We start from the raw sequence: 18,239 nt of genomic DNA, 5'->3' as shown, positions 1-18,239 counted from the left end.
ACGTACTTAAGACAAAATATCTACTGTTGCTTTTGAGATTAAACCAAGGGCATACATAAAACTCTAGACATCCGTTTGACGTCAGTGAAAGAATAGGATTGAGACAACTGTAATTAAGAAGGCAATAAATACCATACGGCAAGAAAAGAGTCAAGGACAGGACAGACAAAAAAACCAAACTATTTTCACTGGCAAGGACAACCTAGTGTTTAAAGTCAGGCAAACACAAACTGTGCATGACCACAACATGATACTTTGCCTCCAAAGAATCATTCTGTGATTAAGGAAGACAAGCTATTCTATGAGAGAGGTAAAATAACTCAGCATTTATCCTAAATCCATTGAAATATTAAGAAAAGTTATTACCACATTGGTAACCAAGTGCCTCTAGGACATACACAACCAATTTAAGTAAGTGACAAAGTTTCCAAGTTCACTGAAGCAATGATAGGTGCACAAACCCACCAATTCAGAACTTCCTGTGTTTGTGTTGCTTTGTAGAAATGAAAGCTATCGGATTATGAAAGGAAGAAATCCTACAAATGTAACACTTGTCTAAATCAAGCAGTTTTACTGGTTTTCATTTTAATGGTTTTCTAACCATTAGAAAGTTAGACAGTTTTCTAACTATCCTTGGATAGTGACAATTACTTTCTCAAAGGGGCTTGTGTGATTATTTCTTTTTAAATAACAAGCCAATCATTATTCCTTACTTAAAGATGTACTTACTATGCCTTCCTTTTATTTCACTTGGGTTTCCAGATCTTTTGTATACTTCAAAGATGAAAAGCCTCTGCTTAATGTGGAGACATGTTCTTAAACCGAACTGTAATTCCCCATCTGGAGAAAAATGTTTGTACAGGTTCCTGGACTCATCTACCAGAGTAGTATGAATAGCAACAGGGATTGTAGAAAGGGTGCTCAGAGGAACTATACCATTGTTTTGAGAAACAGGGGTTACTGCTTTCCTCAAAATAAAATGTACATCCGTCCTGCACTAGTAGACAGAAAAAAAAACCTCAGATATGGTATAGAGTTCCTTTTCGTAAACATTTCAACTTCTGTATTCCAACATGAAAATGTGGTTCTCTTTTACACTGAATATATTTCCTACTGGCTTTACTTTAAGTTTGCAGATGTTGAAATAACTGTAATCTGATGCACTACACAGTGGAAAAGTGAAAGTGAATGTGGCTTAAAAGACAAAAAGTCATCTGAAGACGATCAACAATTCTTTTTCTAGGAGATCCAAATACAGAAGAAACACTAAATTGTCTACTCCTTCAAATTCTATCATGAAAAACTTTAATGGAAGAACCAACTTTAAAAAAGAGAAACCTAAAAAATTAATAATTAGAAAGCATTAACAACATATATTGTGATAGCTGAAATCTCCCTCCTTTCCTCCATCAGTTAAAAGAAAATTTGCAGGTAACATACTTTGTCTTGTCTTTTTACATTACAAGGATGGATACAGAACATTATTTTGTAAATTATTTTTAAATAACAATAGCAGTGAGCACAGAGTCAAGGTCCAATGAACAGGAATCAAACATTATTAAGCCACTTGGCTAGCTGAATAGTTGCCACTGGTCATACTTACTTTTGAAAGGTGATGTTCAGATGAAAATCCCAAGCCATAGACTGTATTCGCTCTGCTGTCTGCCCACTGGCCAAACTTCTGGGATGTTTTAGTAAATGTCATGTTGGGGGTGATAGTGCTATTTATTATTGCCTGAAAAAAAGTAATAGTTGTAAAAAAGGGGGTTTGTGGTTTTGATTTTTTTTTAAAGACTACTCATAATTGAAAATTCCAATATTGTAGTCAAGTATCTGTGTACACTCGATGAGAAACAAACCTGGAACTAGGGAACAGTTTTCTTCTAATTCAATCAAAGCTAAAATTATGAAAATGTATTTTTGCATACATTCTGCAAAAGGAGCAAAAGCTGGGAGGAGGGCACTTGTTTGCAACTGCATGCAGTCATTTAGTACTTAGCAAGTCTAAAAAAAGTCCATTAAAGCATCTGCATAGGCTAATGAGATCAAAATAGAAGAACTAGCAAAGTCCTTTTTTGTCTCACAAGTGTATTTCTTTGTCCCCTAAAGCAATACCTCTCAAGCTCCACCATAAGCTTCACTGTTCCATTCCCCCCACTCCTGTTGTATACGCGATTCTCACTGGCAAACATGCCATAAAACAAGAAGCACAATTTCTTTTTAAGTTTCTGTATTAGATTAATCTGGTTTTCCTTTACACACAGAGAAATACGCCTAACAATGACGGGAACATACACCAACTACAGAAGAGCTACTCTAAGAATAACTTTTCTTCTCTAGTTCTTGTTACATACAGGATGGAAGAAGCACATCCTCCAGCATACAACTTCTGCTACTGTAAACAAAAAATGCAACTATTAGATTATATGCTGGTTGCATTAAAAGCAAGTAGAGTTTTACGATGGATTTCAACAGTATTTCCATCACATTAAAGTTTGTCTAACATATTCTAAAGCTGCGACACGGAACTGTCCAACTGACTTGAAGTACCTCAGGATGAAGTCTTACAGTGACACCAGTGGGTTCCATTTAACTAGAAAACCAATGGTTAGTACAGTTTATAACCAGACAACACAAACAAGAAAAACTAGATGTAAAACTCAAAGATATGTGTCTTCGAAGTGAAACGGAGGCACGCTTTCTCATCTGTCTGGTGCTACTAAGAATTTCAGCCACATCTGTTAAGTAATTCACAGCCCTTTTCATGAAGCACTGGTGCTTTGCAACACCCACGTGAAAGAGAATGTCCTCAAAACTTCCCAGAAAATAGCACACATTGCGAGCAGAGCAATTCAGCAAGAATCTTTCTTACACGCCAGTTACTGTGCTCCAAAGGTTATTGTCAGTATGTGACCTACTGCAATTGTCTTACACTACCGAGTCGGGAATCTTTCGAACATCAGTGTGCATGTTTCCTGCTTCCATGAAACCATAACCCCTGCCTTACCCCTGGCAGTTCAAAGCCATTGATTACCGTAGAATCCTAGAGCGGCAAAAAATCCACAGGGTCCAAACCATCTTCTCTGTCGTAAATAACAAAATCTTTCTTTTATTCTTTGAATAGCAGGAACAGATGTGTAGAGAGTAACGGTATTTTCTCAGGATGGTGACAGTGAGAAACTTCAACATCAGAGAGAGACGAAGTACTGCTCTCCCAAGCCTGAGATCTTCTAGAAGTCAAAATCAGTCTATACGACTTGCGCAAGATGGCCTTCTGGGTGGATATTAAAATGAGTAGTTATGGAGTTTACTTAGCACCTTTTGCTTTTGCTGAGATTCGGGTAGCACCGGAGCACAGCTACCATCAACATACAATTTTCTCTGAATTCTACAGGGGAAGCCTGGAAAATTCACAGCTGAGGGGCCAGCTAAGCCCACAAACAGCTTTCAGGTCTATATGGTGATTCTCAGATGAAGTGGCAGAGAGGAGCATTACTAGAAAGTTCAGAGGAATGCATTCTATTGCAACATGTAGAAAAACAAGCAAAGACACTGCAGTACAGATTAATTTAACAAAACTGGCATCTTCTGCAGTGGCTTTGGCAGCTCCGCTATGCTTGCATTAAATTAGAAGAGCAAATCTGGACACAGTGGAGGATATCAAACAGGCAGTCCTCTCTGATAACCTTTGCCTCAAAATGCAAGTTTTGGCTACCATGGTGAACAACTCATGGAAAATACTGGAATGCCTGAAAGCTTACATTTGAACCAATAAGCCTCCTCAAGTCAAGGACAGGATATGCTGTGAGATCAGAGACTGGAGAACGAAACATCTCCTCAGATTTTCATAGAGGAGAAGCTCGTCAATGAAGTCACTGATAACTCAAACTTCATTCTTCTTTCTTTAGGCATAAGGTCCAGAGCCCAGATAAAGCCAGCAGGCTTGCACTAGCACTGTGGCCTCCAACTGACCTCATAGAAAACGGCTGTCCATGCCGCAGAAGAGATAATGTGAGACAGGGTGATTGACTTATTGGAAAGGAGGTATTCTAGAGCTCTTTTTTTCTTTTATGCTTCTTGTCTCCTTGTGCACTGTTAGTGCCTGGAAGTCCTCTTCTGAAATAACCTGGCGGAAGCCCAGAACAATGCTGTGCAAGTTTTCTTAATGCTCAGCCTGTCTTGCTGTGGAAGCTGTCAACAGTAATATGTTTGAAATTAAATTGTTGGGGGGACAGTGTAGAAAAGTCTTCCTCCCAACTCAAGCTCTAGCTATGTTGTCTAGCTTGCTTAGGCCTTAGTTCCATCCATTGCTTGATTAATTTGAGCTTACATCACAGATTTGAGAGTGTGCATATTATGCCATGGATGTAACTTCCTCAATGCGGAAGACAACTCTGAGGACAGGGACTTAGGACCTCCAAGCAACAGGCAGGTTTAAAGCCTGCAGGACTGGCATTTGCTGCAGTGACAGTGGCATATCTGGTCGCAAAATAACCCAGTGAAAAACCTTGCAGAAACCAACCAATTTTTAGCCGAGACTGATCACTGCGTCGGCTGACCACATGGCTGGTTGCTCGAGAGAACCCAGGCCAGGCTGCCTGGACCAGAATGGGGCATGTGCTTTGACAGCAGTCTGCATTTAGGTTGGGTTACAGTGGCTGTCAAATTGCTTCCTTGCAAGGGAGAAAGGTAGGAAGAAAACTTTAAAAAAAAATAATTGTATTGAGAAAGAGTTGCTGCAATTCTTCCCTTTATTTTCCAGCAGAGAAAAATATGGATGCTTCCCTCCAGTGGTCGGTCAGTATTAGTCCAAAACCAGCAAGTTCCCCATTGGGAAGACTACATTCATATCCCACTGATACAAAAAAAGAGTCCTTTCATTAGATTTGCAAGTTTTACAAGGAAATCAAGGCTTTCAATCCTCTCTGAATTAGATCTCTCACATGCTAAATTAATTATGCTTTTAAAAAGTGCAATGCTAGAGCATACTACAAAAACAGTCAGTGTCAGCTACTTCTGGAAAATACTAGATATGAATCCTTCATGTCTTCAGATTAAAAACAAAATAAAGATTTATTTTTTAAATTAGAATTTATAATTAAGCCTGTCTTGTCTACTGTAAATAAGTACTGCTTAACTGCTCTCCCCTACACCAGACTTCACTGTAGAGTTACCAGTATAACAAGTGTCAAATATTTCATCAACTTTTAAGAACGTTGTTAGTATAAACGTACAAGAATATCTTAAAACCAGAACAGAGTCAATCTGACAGGCAGACATTTAGCTTTTGAATAAAACTGTTTTTGTTATCTTTAGATTTTGTTGGAATAATAAAATAGCTTTCATGTTTTCCTTTCATATTAGTTTAGCTATGAGAAAATAGGGCATGTGTCTTAGCTGTTCGTTTTACTGACTGCAAATCCAACAGCTGCAAGATACACAGCTGTGGTCAAATATGATTTCATCTTGTGCTAAAATTGATGGCAATAATAATAATCAAAACGCACAGTATTTTTTAACTTCTTCAAAGGAAGCTCACTGAAGACCTGCGCTTACAGGCCTTACTTAAAACCTGTATTTAGCTTTAAAAAGGTTATCACTTTGCTGTGTGACTAGTTTATTTTACAGCAGTCTTGAAAACACAAGGATCATCTATTGCAGTAACACTGATGGGAGACTTGACTCAGAAATAATACATACAAAGCTCATGGAACCTACAGACTGGAAAACCACTCTTTTCCAGTCTTCTCTTGGTTTAGATGAGCACAAATTTTTAGGGTTCTTTTCCTATCTTGCATCTATGAAAAAATGATCAGAGAGTTAATTAGTACTGCAGGAACCACATTACTTGATCTCCTTTCTTTTCTCAGTGACCACCAGTTGAACAGAAAAGACAGCATGATTCTGGGAATAATCCTAGTGTCTGCCTAGTGTTACTAGAGAAATAACAGAAGCTTCCTTCCATCACCTAGGAGAAAGAAGTACTAAAACACACTTTTCCAAGGAGCTATGAAATGACTACATAATTAATGAGAACGGAAAGCCTTAGCAACAACTGCTCAATGTTGTCATGTCATATTGCATAAGAAATTTTATTTTTCAGGCTTTCTCTTGATTCCTAGAGTGGCAGGAGAAAAAGGTCGCATAAAAGGTACTTACTCAAGAGGTCACAGAAAACAGCCTTGAGTTGTATCAGGTTATTTGCATCAGGATCCCCCTGCCATGGGCAACAGGGATCTAGATACTGTGTACGACTCTAAAATATGGTCTGTACACTGAACGCTGAACTTATGGCCCTAGAAAATTTTCTGGAGTCAAGTTAGATGTAGATGCACCATTACTTGTGCAAGGCATTTTAAGAGGAGACTGTAGCTTCAGAAAACAACATTACACAGAATGGATTAAAAATAAGCAGAATTTGCTTCTATAAAATCTATCTCAGCTCAATGTGACTCATACCTATTGATACAGAATAAGCAAAAAAACCCTCTCTAAAAATACACCAAAGACTCGCACAAGAAAATTCAAGTGGGAATCTGCAATGTACAGTAGTATCCCTCAGAGGTGAGTGAAGATCATGACTTTAAAATGTCCTTTTCTTTTCAAGAAGAAACATTTATGGCATTCATACAATCAGTACAGACATTAAATTTTATTCAGGAATCCTACTGAAACCCACTGACCTAAAGAGAGGGGAGGGCGTATGACAGAAATAGGATTATCACTCAGATCTAAAGTATCTCTCTGACTTTCCTTACTGCCATCTAAGTGAACATACGTGTCAGTTGCCGTGACTTACTGACTTACTGCTCAGCACCTGAGCCGCTGTAACTGAGCAGCCACACGCACATCCTTCTCTCCACCATACAAACCCGCAGGGTGCTGTAAACCCCACCAGCACCAAGGTTTACAATAAAACCTGGTTGGATCATACATCTATTCCCTCCTAGGGGAGGGGAGTGGCAGCTTGTGGCCACTGGCAACATCTGTATTTGAGACATTTTCAATGTAAATTTTGTTTTAAGAAACAAACAAACAAACAAACAAAACCCCACAAAATCATCTTTATTCAGTTTCATTTCAAAACTTAAAATGGGAGAACTACATTGCATAGCTTTTTCTCCTTTGCAAATCTAACAATCAACAATATAAGGCATTACAAGCTCAGAGGCCAGTAGTGTTACTGACACCCAGCTGTATGACATATAGCAGAGACACTATCTGGACACATTCCAAACTTAAGAATGCTTTATATTTAGCCCTTTGTACATACTATACTGTATATGTGCAGACATGTTAAAAAAGATGGGGCTTTAATTAAAAATAAAAAAATTCTCTGGGAATTATGCTGAAAACCTTAAAATTCTTCCATGGGTCCCCCTGCTATTCACCTGTGTCTGTTTCAGAGCAACGTTGTGATGTCTAAAACAATGGGTCTTTCTTAATCATGATTGGGATCCTAGATCTTAGTCAGACTTCTAACACTTGGGTGAAAACATTATTAGGATTGCAGCAATCACAGAGAGAGTACATAAAAGTGATAGACTGCATTATCAATATACCTTGCCAATAATACTGCAAATGCAAAGGAAAAGCTGCAATAGACAAACAAATAAAGAGACGAACAAATGCTTGACAATTTAACTCAGCAGCCACTTTGCAGGAGCTGCAGCTTTGGACAAAGGCAAAGGAACCCCAGTAGATACCAGAATAAGGACTTTGTAAGCTGTGCAGATCAATTAAGGTGCTACAGGTTACAACTGGTAGTCTTGATTTCATGTAGCACCTAGTTCCAATCCCAAAATAAACACTCACACAAAAGGTATTTTAACTATTTGATAAAAGGAATTTTAATTACTTGACAGAACTACAAAAAAAAAAATACATCTGAAGGAAGGCTAGAAGGAAAGAAACAACATAAGACTTAAACTTGAGAAAAATTCTGGTAGGTTTTGATACCAGAGTCTCATATCACTGACAGTAGTATCATATAGAGATCTCTGACCGTGAGGTATTTCTACATACTTCTTTATGATAGAAATTCTCCTTCCTTACTTAAATCAGCAACAGTCTGGATATTTAAAAAAAACGCAGGGCAATATATTTCAGCTTTCAATAAATACCTGCAAAATCTCTGTGAATACTGCCATGCTCTAACAGAGTATTTCAGTTCCAACCATTATGAACTGATGCCTCTCCAGAAGCTGCAAATGAAAGTCTCTTGAAAGGATTACAACTTCTTGTTACAGTCTGTATATCTTTAATGTCCTTACTGCAGAGATTTCTGATATGCTGTTCGTAAACTTACTGGTTTTATACCCTCTTGGGGTAGAACCTAAGGAACGGTCAAATATTTTCTCCATGCCAAATTAATTTCTTAGACAAGGCTTCTTACAACAGCATTATCCTTCCTAATTAAAAATAAATAAAAAAACAAACACAAAATACCAAACTGATTTTTGATATAAGCTTACCATGGAGAGCTTTATTAGGAGGGAATCCTCACATTCTCTACAGTAAAAATTGGAAGATTACGTAACAAAGAAGGATTTACTAAGTGCTTATGGCACTGAACAGATGTCCTTCATAATACTGAAGCCAACAATATCGATAGATCATTGAACGCGGGAATGAAAACAGGTTATTCTAACCCTATTTGTACTTTTTAGGGCCTCTCACAGGGAATTCCTTTTTAGCTGGCTCATAATACAAAGTAACAGGTCATCACTCAAATTCAGCAATAGATTTATCAAAGTAAACATTGCATGGAAAGGCATGGAAATACATGGAACATATGGAAATATAGCATTTTCAGATAAACACATGAAACATGTAATGAAGCAATGTTATCATTTTATCATGTCAGTAAACGCATCTAAGAACATATATGAAGGACACCAGACTAGAAAATAAATACAAAAATTGACAAAGCAAGGAAGTTTTCTGAAATAAAACTTACCTTTGAGCCATCCAAACTGATTATCCTATAGACATTTCTTGTGCTGTCATAGAAGTAGGACACAGTAACAGCATGCTTGCTGGTGGGAACCCAGTTCTTCTTAGTGTTTGGGTCAATCTGGAAGACGTGAGCTCGGGTGCTGTAGATGGGTTGTTCCCTGAAGGATAGAGAGTAAAGTCATGAATCCAATTTGTACGTAATATCGTTGCACACAAGTTATCTTCCAGTTGTGCCCACTAAGATGCACACATTTCACTTTGCATGATAAATTTTTCCTAAGAACTTCTGTATTTGTTGCCCCGTAGAGCAGATAAGTGCGTTAATACACATCTGCAAACAAAATGCAAGCCTTCTAAGGCAAAAATCAGCACCCAACCGTAGAGTCAGATAAAGACAGATATCTCTAAATATAGATTCAGTCCTGTCCCATCATCTCCGCAGCCCTTGCCCTTCATCTGTCCCTTTAAATAAACTGGCATTAATATATGTGTAACTTCATCTCATTACACTGCACACTGAAGAATGTGTATGACTTCAAACCCCCATCTTCTCAAAAATCTTTTAACACTCTGATTATTCTGATCAATTTACAATTTATTTTCCCTCTGATCATTATCAGGACACACAGTATTGCACAGAAATCTAAAAATATTTTAGTATCACTATGATGGTTCTCCATTTAAATTTAGGTACATTTTAGTGACAAATAGATTGCTGTATTCTTCAGGGAATGTTGCCATCAAATCCCAAAGATATTAAGTACCAGAACTTTAAGTTGGATTTAACTTTTTAGGTTTTTGGACTCTCTTGTTTTCTCCCGTTGCCAGGATGTGAAGAACACATCCTTTGTCCCTGCCCTCATCTCCTTTTAAGAGGTAAGCTTTTAATACATTTTTCTGCCCAAAATAACAGCAAAATTAAAAATTAGGACTTTGGGTACTCATAGTCTAAAGGTTTCAATCTGGCCTCATTGCAAAGGAGTACATGTGAACTCTTAGAAATAGCTTTACTACTTGGCAGCAAGAACAGCTGAGACCAGCTGCTTTCAGCAGGAGAATCGTATTACCCAGCTGGGAGTTAAGGCTCCCCGAAGCTCATCCTGCCAGGAGATGTGGTGTTCTCCTACGTTGGGTGTTGGAAGAAGTGACAGGAAGGACACAGAACAGACCAAGACAGCGAAACAGAGAGTTTCAGTGAAAGCTAAAGGAGAAGGAAGCCAGGCCAGGGGAATCAGTGCACATGCTAGTCCTCCATACAAACGTCACTGAACACCTCAGCTAATCAACCTTTACTCAAACTTTTTGTAGTTCCATTATCCAGACAGGACATGATGTCCTACCTGTCTGGAAGTTTCAGTTAATTCAGTTGAAGTAGTACTAGCTACAGGAGTATTAGTTAAATAGGAGAATAGTTTATTTTTTCCCTTGCTAAGTGCTCAGATAATTAACATATATTTAAAAATATAATTTCATATAGATTATAGAATATATGTTTATATATTAAAAAAAAATTAAATCTACTTTTGCTTATACAGAGTTGAGATAGGAAGACGAGAACAGCTTTAAATATGAAAAAACAGTCCTGTGAAAAACCTCCTATCAGTTCCCTACTCTTCCCTCTCCTCTCTTCCTCTTTTAGCTTCCTCTTTTCATTCTTTCATTACCAGAAAGTATTTAGTATTCATTAAAGACACTAACAGGAACTAAGACAAGAACTCATCACTAATTACAAAAAGAAGTCATTCATTTTTCCAGAAATATGCTGGTGCTGAACAAAAAGAAAAGAAACTAATAGAATGCCATAGTAACACACTTTGACTATTAGAAACGTCAACTCAGGCATGGCAGAAACATTAAGGCTAATACACGGCTGTTCTTAATTTGCTTAGACTGCAACATTACAATGGTCAAACACAACCTAAAAAGAAGTAAGTGCTAAGTCCTTCTGGACTTGAGAGGCAATGTGAGGACTGAAGAAGGATGAGAATTACTGCTTAAGCAGGCAGAGTCATACCAGGTTTTTTCAACATCGATGCAGAAATCCATTCATTGATACGTGATCAGTCCTAAGCTAGTCTTAGAAGAAATGTTGAATGAACAGAGTTTTCAACCACTCTTTCCATTTTGACACCTTAACACATCCTTTTCAAAAAAATGCAGACTACCGAATATAAGAACCTAAGGTTTCATTTTTCCGTATCGTACACTAATTAAAGCTTTCACAAAAGAAGCTTAAGTTAGTACAGAAGGTTAGAAAGAACCTTCCTTGCTAATCCATAATTAATATTTGCTTTTTTTAAAAAAAATATATATTCTTCGACATGCCTGGCACTTCCAGATCATGCCAACACTAGTGCTGAAGATCTCCTTCCTCTTATTTCTTTCCCCACACTGACGTTTACCATGACTCCAAAGTAACTTCCACTGCCATAATATCTAAACTTTCTCAAGGCTGGGATTCTGTTTAGGTACTGTAAAAACAACAAGGCTACTGAAAAGAAGGTATGAATTTCTACAGCATTAGTTGATGTCCTACTTGCCTTGCTTTATGGTGTGTTAATGATGCTAAAAATATTTTTTAAATTACACACCCCTCTCCCTTCCCCCTGCATACTGGGCTAAATTGCCAGGGTTTTGGTAGTCAGGGACTGCCCTGTGCAGACACAAGAACAGACCAGGATCTGCCCCAGGATTGGGGCAATAAACTAAATTGAATTAAATTTCCTGAATCACAATGGTTTTCTTGCACATGACATTTCCTCCCTGCCACAAACACAGAAAAACAGAGATAAAACTTTATATAACAGCCTCTTGGATCCCCAAAGCATTCAAATACACCAGAAGTTTTAAATCTCTAAGCAGACTGATTTTCCCCAACCAGTAGGACAAAAGGGGATGAATACACAGGTCCAGTGTGATGGGGTCTTCCTATTCAGCTCAGCTTTGGTAGCTCTAAGTAGCTACCGAGTAATGAAAAAGTCGATGAGAACTAATGTTTATGTCAATCATTTCCACAATTTTTATTTTCATGATATGGATCTTAAAAACTCCGAAGTGCATTATCCAGACTTACTGGTTTTGATGCACATGGAGTCCACATACAAGACTGTTTTCAAGACAAGTCCAACAAAATGTGCCTTGGAAGTCCTTTTCATCACATTTGCAAGTTGCAAACAGGGCAAGATCCCACCCTTCAGATTTCAGTCTCAGAGTTTCAGAGGAAGATGATGCCCTGTGCATTCAAAAACAGGACAACATCCCCATGCTCAGAACTGGAGTACAACTACACTCCAAGTTACCCACATCCACAGCAGAGACTGGACACAAGGTGTGCTGCCCTCAGCCTGTGGCAGCCTGCACACTCAGCACACATGCTCTGGCAGCCCTAAGGACCGCAAACTCTCTCGGCAGGCATCACATACATGTTTTTGCTGGCGATAATCCTGCACACAGCGAGTTCTGCGCCTGTACAGTATCTGTCACCCAAAGTAATCTCTCCCCATAACAGACAACATGAACTCTCTGCATGATTTCTCAGGCATTTGCTGATTATCCTCAGATTCAGGACCTTTTTGCTTTTTCAAAATAACAGCATACCAAGAGCTTTCTCCCAATGCTCTGCTACAGTCTTGAAAAATACTCTCCCTAGCTTGTTTTTAAAGCTGTAGCAAGCTTTTGTTACTCTAAGGAGTAGAGTAACTTGAGCTTGAGGAGAGATGCCTGAAAAGAAATGAGGAGAGATTAAAAGTACAGCTATAGTCAAAACTGATTTGTCAATTATGGCATCCAAACACAGACAATGGCTTCTCAAAAGTCTGAGTCAACAAGCTCTGCAAACACAATTCAAAGCAAGAGAAAAACATAGAATTTCCCTTATTCCTATAAATGCTCTTAAGTCTGATAAATACTGTATACTCTAGCTTGTGGGACAGTATTGCCTAACATCGGCTTCTTGTTGTATGGAAATTGTTCTGAAATGAAATCTTCTTCTGGACAGAAAGTGACTGATGATTGTCACCTTGAAATAAAAATTAAAATCATAAAGTACTTGAAAAAAACATACTCAGCATACTTGTGAAATGAGTACATCTTAAGATTTTGCTTTCTATATTACATACATAAAGTAACAACTTTGATGCCTCAAAACAAGTTTTGAGATAGTGAAAAAAGTGGAAGTTAAAATCGAGCAACCAGATTAAAATCTCTCCTATACCACCAGTTGTTTATCTAATTTTACACTTACATTCTTAGACCTGCTTTTGCTGTTATGTTTTGGGTTTGAGTCAGGTTTACACAAGGTCAGTAAAAGCTTAGGAAGTTGTTCCTAAAAAGCTTGGTAAGTTTTCTGTATTCAGTTAGAAGTTCAAACATATATGCACCTATTTACCTATAAAGTTCAACAGCTTACTTCATAGAATATGTTCTATAGCTACATAATGCTGCACACAGCAGTGCCTTCAAGCTGTTTTCTAAACTGTTTTGTTCCCGTTTAACATTTAGTATTAGATCTTTACTCACTTCTGAGTTAGCACACCATCACAAATAATACCAGGAAATTTTCAGGATTTGAAGGCAGAACAAATAAAGTAATTAAAAAACACATTTATTTTTGCCAATAACACGATTACATACTGTACATTAGATTTCCAAGGATCTGAAGTTTTGAGCAACTAAACTGTTTCAGCTTGAAACCAGGTAACACACCATACTTAACAGACATAAGATGCAGGAAGTCAAAAGGAAATCATTTAGTGATCTGCTAATATTTACATTTCTATGAAATTAGTGTTTTGTCATGGGTGATCATGAGACAAGGCCTTGCTGACACACCACAAGACAGCTGCCAGGCCTGACAGCTTAATCAGCCTGGCCAGCTCCAACGCTTTTCTTTTCCAAGGGTTAAGTTGTAGCCTGTTTTTTAACATTTATTTTTATAAATCTACAGTAGACATTTTGATGCCCAGTATTGTCTATTTTTACGAAGGAAAAGTTCAAACCCCAGCCCATAAACTCTGCCCCTTCCCCTCCACTGTTGCCCACACTACAGCTTCTATGCATCTTCATCCATCTTCTTTGCTCATTAGCTCTAGTCTTAAGTGTAAACAAAGAAGTTTCAAAGATGGTAGAAATACAGACCGTAGTCTGAATTAGTTCTAATTCAATCAAATTACAGATCAGACTTTGAAAATACAGAAGAATTATTCAAACACCGGATTTTTAAATTTCCTTAGATGTCAAATAACTTCAGAAGATAATGGCAAACCCCATACTGAACTGATGAAACAGCTTCTAACATTAAAGCATGTATAAATAAGGAAAGTCCCCTGGAGTCCCCTCTTAAACTGCACTGCACAATGGTGACACTAATGTTAAACAGGCTGTCATAGCTGGTTTTAGAATTCAAATAGACTTACTAGCTTTAGTCCAGTGAACAGGAAATCACAACATGCTCTAAGATACTGTCCAAGTTGGAAAACACTTTTTAGAACTGGAAATGATTCTGTGATGGGTTCATGTAACAGTCCCTGGAAAACAGCTTACAAGAAAAGACTCCAGAGCACTGGTATTATTAACAGTGAAGACAGATAATTAGATATAGCAGATATACCATGGTACCCATTCCAGTGGAATGTGACTCAGGACCTCATACTCATCCAATTTTACACCTGCATCATAGAATTGCTGAGGTTGGAAGGGACCTTTAAGATCACCGAGTCCAACCTTTAACCTACCCTGACAAAAGCCACTTCTAAACCATGTCCCTAAGTGCCCCATCTACCCTTTTTTTAAACACCTCCAGGGATGGTGAATCCACCACCTCCCTGGGCAGCCTGTTCCAATGTTTAATAACCCATTCAGTGAAAAAATGTTTCCTAATATCTAATCTAAACCTCCCCTGACGTAACTTGAACCCGTTTCCCCTCGTCCTATCACTTGTCACCAGGGAGAAGAGGTCAGCCCCCATCTCTCTACAACCTCCTTTCAGGTAGTTGTAGAGGGTGATAAGGTCTCCCCTCAGCCTCCTCTTCTCCAGGCTAAACAACCCCAGCTCCCTCAGTCGTTCTTCATAAGGTTTGTCCTCCAGACCCCTCACCAGCTTTGTAGCCCTTCTCTGGACACGCTCCAACACCTCAATGTCCCTCTTGTAGCGAGGGGCCCAAAACTGAACGCAGTACTCGAGGTGGGGCCTCACCAGTGCCGAGTACAGGGGGATGATCACTTCCCTAGTCCGGCTCACCACACTATTTTGTATCATCCCAAAGACACAGCATATCACATAGTTCCACACTCTGTTTATTTAATAAGGAGCTGTTGGTGATGATGGCAACCCCTTTTCCTCTTCTTTACCAAGTTTTGGGGATGTTTTTTGAAGTACTTTTACAAATAGCAGAATTAATAAAAATTGGTCTAAAGCAAAATTCTAACCCACAGCTGAACCTCCAGTGTCTAACAAAAAGAAACTTCCCTCCAAAATCTTCCTGCATTTTGGGGCAGAACATCTGACCCAAGAGATTCCTCTGTGACTATTAGAACTTGAGCCCTTGCTCTTCCAACAAGCACTCTTTTCAACATGTCTCTTTATTTTCATAAAATTCTCAGAAATCTATTATCTTTGAAATGTCAATGTCCCTACAAAGACTAGTTGAAACGTGAGAGCTATTCAGCCATGAGGGGGAAAAGTTGCACTCTATTTGCATCCCTTAAAATCCTAGGCTTTAAAAAAACCAAAAAAACATCACAACTCAACATCACTAAGAAGTATGTGCAAAATACATACGTGTACAGCCAGATGCAAAGAATACAGTTTTATACAAGCTAGGCTAAATTTGACACCTATAAGTAAACAACAGAGAGCTCTAATGAAGTCAGTGATTATAGACTTTCATCAGTAGAAAACTGCCTACTTATGATTATTTGTATCAATGAATAAAGGTTTTTGTATGATACACGAGGCAAGTCGGGAAAGCAGGTAACTTCAAACTGTAGGGCAGGAAACATTTCTGAAATCGATTCCTTCTCATAATGTTTTGGCACATCCATTGATGTTGATGGCATCTTTATGAGCATTTAATCCTACAAAATAGTCCCATTTAGGAAAAAAATTAACCACTCTGTATGTGCCAATCCCAACTAAATGCTCAGGAAGCCCAAAGATGAAACTTTCCGGAGGGGGAAGGGAGAGAAGAAAGGCAGGGGAGTATCCTACAAGCAGGCACTGTAAGACAACTGCAGACAGCACTTACAATTTATAGTCATCATATAAAATTGCAAGAGCTAGCATTACCATACCTGGGGAAATAAGGCTCTTGCTATTAAACAAACAAACAAATAAAAAAAACAAACAAAAAACCCAACCCAACTCCCCCCCAAAAACATAATTATGAAGAGCAATGAGAATGTTAATTTAAACTCATTCCTCTTCTGTCTGAGCTTCCCATTCATAAGAGACCAGTGAAGGATAGTAGTTATTGGTAAACTGTAGAGTAGTAAAGATCTTCTTCCCCAGCACAGATTTAAAACTAACTGTAGTACAGCCTAGAGATTATGGACTTAAAATTTTGTAACATCAACAGTGTGGAAGCTGGCAGAGTTGCAAATCACAAGGCAAATCAGTGCCCTGGTTCCCGCTCTCCACAGAGGACAAGAAAAGCCAAGGGGCAATGAGTTTGTTGCCAGGACAGTGGTGGTGGCAGGACGCAGGCTCAGGAAAATGGAGCGAGTCTCAGACCAGGACCCAAGCGACCTGGCTCTGATCCATCTTCTCAGACCTACCTTCTTGCCTCATTGCAAGTCATTCATTTGGCCTGACCAACTCTTTCCTAGCACTCTCCCTCTTAGAAAATACACTTCTCCAACCTATTTTACCAGCACTTCTGTTCAGGCATCTCACTGACTGGGAAAGCCCTATGAAACATTACGAGAAAGGGTTCCTTAAACATCTGTCCCCTAAATATTTGTCTCTGATACTCTTCTTTGTCCTGCTTGTCCTTCATGGCCTTAATGTCACATTCATTTTGACATGCTCTGATCAGTATTTTTTACATAGACACACACATTATATATATACCTCAAAGATATGACAAAGTGTGTTAATAATATAGTTGGTCACGAGTTCAGTTAGCATACTTTAAGCACACCAAACAAAGAGATTCTGCCCTCAGTATCTTGCATTAGGAACAAACCCCTTGCAGCCATCCTTGGCCCTCACCCTATCACAAGGCACAGAAAATGCACAAGCACTCAGAAACCAAGAATTGTCTTTTGTCTCATCTCATCTTCAGATGCCTAAAATCAGGCGGGGAAGGCTTTAATAATTAATGAGATTGATGGAATAAATTATTTTAGTTGGTCAGTGTTAACTTCACCGCATGACAGATGTTTTAATTTTTTCCTTCTTTTAATTTCCAGAGCAAATTTGAGATATCAGTAGATAAGACTTAAGTGAATTCTCTAGTTGCATTACTATTTCTCAGAATATACTGAAAAACTGACAGTGTCCGCTTATTTTCCTTCAAACAAGGAACAGACAAAAATTCATCCATGATACAGTGGTATTAGGTGGGTCTTACTAAATAATGGCCACATCATCTGCAAAAAATCATGTTTTGCTTTCTCACAAATTGGAGAAAGCAAAAACTGAAACATGAAAATGTACACACATTCTTCAGAGAAGGAACAGGACGTAGTGCCCAGGATTCTGCAGTAAAATTCAGCTTAGATGTGAGTCACAATTACACCTGTAGCTCAGGCATTTCATCCTGCCATCTAGGTAGTCTCTCAATAGTTCCTCGTCCTTGGCATGCTGAACCTCTGCTAGAAGTCTGCCTCCGAACTGCTCAGAACAACTTGCAGTCTAGCATTGCAGTTTTCTGGGGCTTCCAAGATGGTAAAGGCGTTCCTGCTGAGCTCGAACAAGCAGAGCCAACGTGCCCTCAATGTCCTGATCAAAACAGAACATGCTAAATTACATTTTCCAGTTAAGATGCAAACTTCAATATTTTGAATAAAATAGATACTACTTGAAATTAAGTCTTACGTTCTAGAGTAAGGGGAAAAAAACCACCAAAACTCTACAATTTTTGGTGTCATGTCAGTGAACATGGAACTGCTTACACTAAAGAATAAAAAAGATACCAAGAGGATATGTAGTCCGTAATTAAAAAGGAAGAAAAATACATAAACATTGGATTTGTTTTCACTTCTATAATTCTGTGGGGTTTTAAGAAATGCCTGTCCTCCAATGCCCCCAGCTATCACACACTGCTTAAGTCTGCAGGTAG

General features: G+C 38.4%; 1 protein-coding gene across 2 annotated transcripts in view; it reads right to left on the bottom strand.

Annotated features, from left to right (window-relative positions):
- HOMER1 (homer scaffold protein 1) overlaps nucleotides 1-18,239 on the bottom strand; it is a 91,846-nt gene that overhangs the window by 57,291 nt on the left and 16,316 nt on the right. For both annotated transcript variants that reach the window (XM_074570708.1, XM_074570709.1), the window contains exons 2-3: nucleotides 8,960-9,116; nucleotides 1,604-1,735 (exon numbers count right to left, since the gene is read on the bottom strand). In XM_074570708.1, the coding sequence (XP_074426809.1) occupies nucleotides 1,604-1,705 (102 nt within the window). In that variant the 5' untranslated portion in view covers nucleotides 1,706-1,735; nucleotides 8,960-9,116. The remainder of the gene's footprint in view (nucleotides 1-1,603; nucleotides 1,736-8,959; nucleotides 9,117-18,239) is intronic.

This window comes from Larus michahellis, chromosome Z, assembly GCF_964199755.1.
Source record: "Larus michahellis chromosome Z, bLarMic1.1, whole genome shotgun sequence".
Lineage (NCBI taxonomy): Eukaryota > Metazoa > Chordata > Aves > Charadriiformes > Laridae > Larus > Larus michahellis.
Note: the sequence above shows the minus strand (reverse complement) of the source record. Positions and strands in the feature narration are given on the sequence as shown.